Source organism: Propithecus coquereli, unplaced genomic scaffold (genome assembly GCF_000956105.1).
Source record: "Propithecus coquereli isolate 6110/MARCELLA unplaced genomic scaffold, Pcoq_1.0 Scaffold10, whole genome shotgun sequence".
NCBI classification, from domain to species: domain Eukaryota; kingdom Metazoa; phylum Chordata; class Mammalia; order Primates; family Indriidae; genus Propithecus; species Propithecus coquereli.
In genome coordinates this window covers 8118005-8123857 of record NW_012133858.1, presented here as the reverse complement: position 1 = coordinate 8123857, position 5853 = coordinate 8118005, and the positions used below count along the sequence as shown (strand labels likewise).

Genomic DNA, 5853 nt, shown 5'->3' with positions numbered 1-5853 from the left:
TTTCTCTGACTCTGTTTCCTGCCAAGTAAGCACTAGGAAATGGTTAAGCACCTGGAGGTGTGGATTCGAGTCAGTTCCTGAAATCCCTCTACACCCCTTTGGTCTCCTTTTCAGAGGAGACTTGCTATTAATAAAATACTGTGGCCCAGACTAAGAAAGAACTCTGATAGAAAATCAATTAACATATTTCATCACATTCAGGCTAACAGAAAGAAGAATAGAGTAATCCCTAAAGATGCTGGAAAGGTATTTTAAAATAAAAACTCAACATTTATTTTCATAACTGAAAATATTTTAGTGTACTTGAAATTTAAAAATATATTTAAAGTGCCTAATTATGACCTCTTATTTCAAGTTACATACTTTTAAGGAATGCAGAATTCAAAATGTTTTAATAGGGTCATTACTTATTTTGTAGCAATGCATATGACTAATTTTCTAAGTCAAGAAATCATAAATAAACACTAAGCATACTTTTCATTCACATCAAAAAAATCAAACACAGTTCTCCAGATGTATTTTAGAGTTTGGAAAAAAAATTCAGGTACCATATGGCAATAGCTACACTGCATAAGATATCTGCACAGTTATCCATCTTCCCAACTATCTGTTCAAACGAAGTTCTCCGATACAAAACAGCAGTGCTTTGTAGTAAGGCTTTACCATAAGTTGTTGTTTTCTGAACTAGCTGGTAAACATTTAAGCAACCACAAGGAAATTACTTTAAATCTAAATATCCACAATAGTACATGTGAATAAATCTGCCTTATGGTCATCTGATTTACAGTTATGGTGTCTACTGGTTTAAATTTTAACTTTATTCTATTTTTGTTGCAAACTCATTTGATTACTTGTAAAAGTAAATTATAAAAATGATGACACAGATTGTGCTGTTCAACCAAAGAAAGCAGGCCTTAAAGAGAATTAGCAACAAAGAGAAACATATACAATAAACTACACACATCAGTTACAAGGCAGCTCATAAAAGAGGAACAAAAGATAAAAAAGAGAGAAAGCGATACACTGTACAAAGACTTAGCACTCTGAAGAGAGGAAAGAAGTAGACTACATAAACTAAAGAGGGTAAGTAGAAAACTGTAGACTCCTAAGACAAAGCCAGTGCTAATGAAGTATTAAATATTAATACTATACCCAATTTAATAACTGAAAACAAGCTGGGGAGATTAAAACTACTAAAATGGCCTGAAATAGCCTACATTTATATGTAAAATAGCAATACAGCTGTCTAGAAACTTTATCATAGTTGAAATGATACTTTTGAGTTCTATTTTCCTTTTTCTACTTGTTCTATATAATATAATGAAGTTAGTGTATGTTGTTATTCAAAAATTAATGAAAAGCTCTAAATAAAAATAAACTTTTATTGATAAAGGAAAACTAGATGAACACGCCACTGTTTTCCTTTGCCATTTCACGCCTTTAAAAAGCATATCAGCTATATTTATGCTCTGGACCAATGAGATACGGGACTAACCCTAAATCTCCAGCTCCAAAATTAAGTAATTCTGTGATTTTACCCAAATAAGGAAATATTGTTATCAGCAGCAGCAAAGAAACATTAAAAACAAACAAAAAACAACTTTCTATGGTAGAACATAAAATGCTAATCCATTAAATGTGGTAGAAACATTATAGAAGGAGTTTCAAATGAGGCAGCATGATCTAAATACAACATAAAATATTAGCTTACTGATTTATACTTCATATTGTTCCACTGGCAGATATCCCTATTCTTCAAAGCACAAGGAGCTGCCACTTCTGACTGAGCCCAGCATTTCAAAACTGGGAACTCTGAGAAAAGTGATAGAAAACGATGTTAGAAAACCTGCATTAGTACTCAAGGCTAGGCTTGTATTAAATTTCAACAGAAGTCTTTTATGGTGGGATAAAAATATTCAAATATTTTAATATATTATATACATAATTTGGACCCATCTAACACATACTGTTATTTTAGCATACTTTTTTAGTGAATGCCTAAGAAATTATAAAATTACAAAGGTTTTGCAGAAGTTGAATACAACTTCTTAACAAATCCCAGTACATTGAAATTAGGGGCTACTCTTTTAAAAATTTAATGTAAACTTTTTTGTGAGATATAATATACATTCAGAAAAGTAAACACATCATAAATGTACAACTCAATAAATTTCCATATGAAACAAACCCATAAAAGAGCACTCAGATCAAAAAACAGAACAATACCAGAACCCCTGATGTGCTCTCAAGAGGGGCACTTTTTCAAACTTTATTTAGGGTAAGTAAAAGGTACCATTAAGAGAAACAGAAAACTAGGCTGGATGAGCAAAGCTAATATAGCTGAACACTTTTTAATTTTCTCATCCTGGTGCTCGCTTCGGCAGCACATATAATAAAATTTTCTCATCATGAAAGGTGTGATGGTAGCAAATGTATTAGTAAAAACTTCCCATCTCCAGGTTTTAGTAACAGTGCTACTAACTTTCATAAATATTCTAAGTTAGCCCAAATTTGGAGACATAAAGAACCAAAATCTGAAAGGGGCTTCTTAAACTAAAGAAAAAGTCTTGATTCTGAGAAGACTGCAAGGCAAAAATGTAGTTTTATAATTTTCCCCAATTCCCACATAAAAACAGAAAGAACAATTACACATCAAAACTAAAAACTCATAATAGAAAAAATTTGCAACAAAACCAGTGATAAAGTATCCCCTAAAACACCAAAATACATGCAAGTGGAAACAAAACACCAAAACCACAAATCCTGCAATACCCGTATGAAGAAACAGAAAGCAGCAAAGGGGCAATGTGGATCCATGTTGCAAAAAAAGCACATATTATATGCCTACTTATATTATATGACTACTGATAAAAGAACATAGCACCACCTATAGTCTTGTCAAAGGAATCAAACCTGAATCTGATCATACCGCTGCAGTCAGCTGCCAATTTCAAGGAAATAAAGAAGTCAGAGGAACATGATGAACCGCATCATTAGTACAATCAGCAAAACCCCAACTATGAGAAACTCTACTTTCAACAGATTAGTTTTGAAGAAAGGAAAGGAATAGAGGGAAACCTGTAAATTAAGAGACTTAATGGAAATAACAGATTTTTATAAATGGAAAAGACTAAGGTAAAGTGTTTAAGAATGCCCATCTTTAACAACAGTATAAAGAAACAAGGAAGTGATTAAAAGTCAGTATAGTGAATTAGTCTTAGAGGGAAGAAGGAGGCTATGATTGGGACAGAATACATGAAGCTGCTGCTAAGGTAGCTGGCAAAGTTCTATTTTTTGACCTTGGTGGTAGTTACAAGGGTATTTGCCTTATAATAATTCACTAAACTATATATTTGTATAGTTTTTCTATATCTGTGTTTTATTTTACAATCAAAACGTTAAAAAGAAAAAAAGTAGCATGCTCTTGCCATCCTTGTCCTAGACTGCAGAATTGCCACCATACCTTTATTCTTATTTTCAACTCTCAGAAAAGACTTGTAACCCTCACCTTGGTCACAATACATCAACAAATCTGGGTTATTGACTATGATAAAGGTTTCTCCATCTTTACTATGCGGCCGATGATAGCGGTAGTGCACAGGCAAAAAGGCTTGGAAACAATCAATGCACTGTGAATCTTGTCTAGCATAAATGAGAACTTCAGCTTCCTTGGACAAATAGTTAGGAGCTTCTATATTGAAATTTTCTGAAACCATCACTGCCTGTCAAAAAGAAAACAAGTATTAATTAAAAAGAAGAAATGAATGAGGAAGATTAAAAAAACAAAATTAAAACCAGAAGATTGCTATACAGATATACAGAACTATCAAATTTACCTTCCTCATAAACAATCTCCATTCCCCTGCCATCCTCAATTTTAAGTAGAAAACATAGGATGTCACCTGTATTTAATAAAAATTTGCTTACTGAAAGAAAACTAGGGAAATTATACTCTAGGGTGCCAAATTTCCCAATAATAAAAATTATTTCTGTGAAATTTCCTTATTAAGTCTCTGTTTAGGTGACAAAACAGATATCGAGAAAAATTTTGTGAATAAATATAGCATTATTCAGTAAGTATGAAAACTATTATGACAAAAACAGTTAAACCTGTATTGAGTTAAAACGATTGGTATCATTTTGATAATTTCCTGTTCTTCAGAGAAGCAAGTGAGATGGCAGTGAGTAAGATAGAGCACTGTGGTCAGGAAGTCAAAGCAAATGTCAGCACTCTCTATATAGTGGGTATAAAAAGTTAATGGAAAAAACGGTTAATGAGTTTTTAAAAAAATAATATTATAAAAATCATTTTAAAATAAGTACAGTATTCTACACCAAAAGTGAAAATGCATATGGCAGAAATTAGCTGAGTTATAATGTGCATTTATTTATTATACATATGTATCATGTATATACATACAAATTTATGTATACACATACAAGTGTATATAAATAAAGGCATTATATAATCTATGTGTGCATGTATGGACATACATATACACACACATACAACTGTCCTGTAGACTCTCTATGCAAAGCCCTGATATACCTTAGAGAAACAACCAACATTAACTCCTTCCCATCACAGTGAGCATCCTAATTTTCGTATGTGACAGTGACACCAAGTGCTACATTTTTTTTCACATGTTGTTCCTTTTCAGTTAATCACAGGAGTAACAGAGCTCACTGGCAAAAGTCAAAGAATTCTATAATCTCATGAGCCATAAGGACCTCAGAAGTAATCAAATTAAACCACTGTCCCAACAAAGGTATTTTTCAGGTAGCCAGTCACTGCTTTACTACTTTCAGTAATTGTAGAGAGCTCATTACTTTGAGTCATCTCAATCTATCTACTGTTAAAGGTCATTTCTTTTTCATGAGTAGAAACTTTCTGTACTGGCCTGTAACACTCAACAGTTCTTCTTGCTTACAATGTCTGCAATAAGTCTGTTGTTTATTCCATTAAGGGTCCTTCAAACATCAGAAGGCAACCACATTACCATCACTAAGTCTTCTCCTAACCAGGGAAATATTCATAGTTCTCTTGGTTTCCAAACCATTCATCATATTAGTTTCCTTTTAAAATGCTCATATAGTAGCACTAATATCTTCTTTAGGCAAAACCTACATTAGCTTTTTGGCAGCCTTATCTCAGTATGCTATCTATCTGTCTGTCTATATTTTTTAAACGAATAGACTTTATTTTCAGGGCAGTTTTAGGTTTATAGAAAAACTGAGCAGTAAGTTCAAAGTTCCCATATAACCTCCTCACCACTCCCCACATACTCACATAGTTTCTCCTATTATTAACATCTGGTATTATTGTGATACATTTATTACTATTAATGAGCTAATACTGATACATTATTAAAGTCTGTAGTTTATAATAGGGTTCACTTTTTATGTTGCTTATTCTATGGATTTTCACAAATGTAAAATGACATGTATCCACCATTACAGTAACATAAAGAATAGTTTCACTAACCTAAAAACCCTGTGTTCCACCTATTCATTCCTATACTTTTCATTTGAACTTTTTGCAGAAGACTTTAAGTAACACGCATCCTATTTTTAAGTGATTGATTTCTTTATTAATTAAATGCAGGGCTTTGAATTTGTCTGTATTAAATTTTAACTTTCTAGCTATAGTCCATTTTTGTAGGTTGTTGAGATTTTATTAAAATCCCAATCTGCGGTGGGGCGTGGTGGCTCACGCCTATAATCCTAGCACTCTGGGAGGCCGAGGAGGGTGGATCCTTTGAGCTCAAAGTTCGAGACCAGCCTGAGCAAGAGCGAGACCCCGTCTCTACTAAAATAGAAAAGATTAGCCGGGCATGGTAGTGCATGCCTGTA

The 5853-nt window shown here is 33.1% G+C and overlaps 1 protein-coding gene across 1 annotated transcript in view; it reads right to left on the bottom strand.

The window, feature by feature from the left end:
• PIGX (phosphatidylinositol glycan anchor biosynthesis, class X) overlaps positions 1-5853 on the bottom strand; it is a 32819-nt gene that overhangs the window by 1901 nt on the left and 25065 nt on the right. Inside the window, exons 5-6 of the mRNA XM_012639753.1 lie at positions 3509-3722; positions 1712-1812 (exon numbers count right to left, since the gene is read on the bottom strand). Of these exons, the coding sequence (XP_012495207.1) occupies positions 1712-1812; positions 3509-3722 (315 nt within the window). The remainder of the gene's footprint in view (positions 1-1711; positions 1813-3508; positions 3723-5853) is intronic.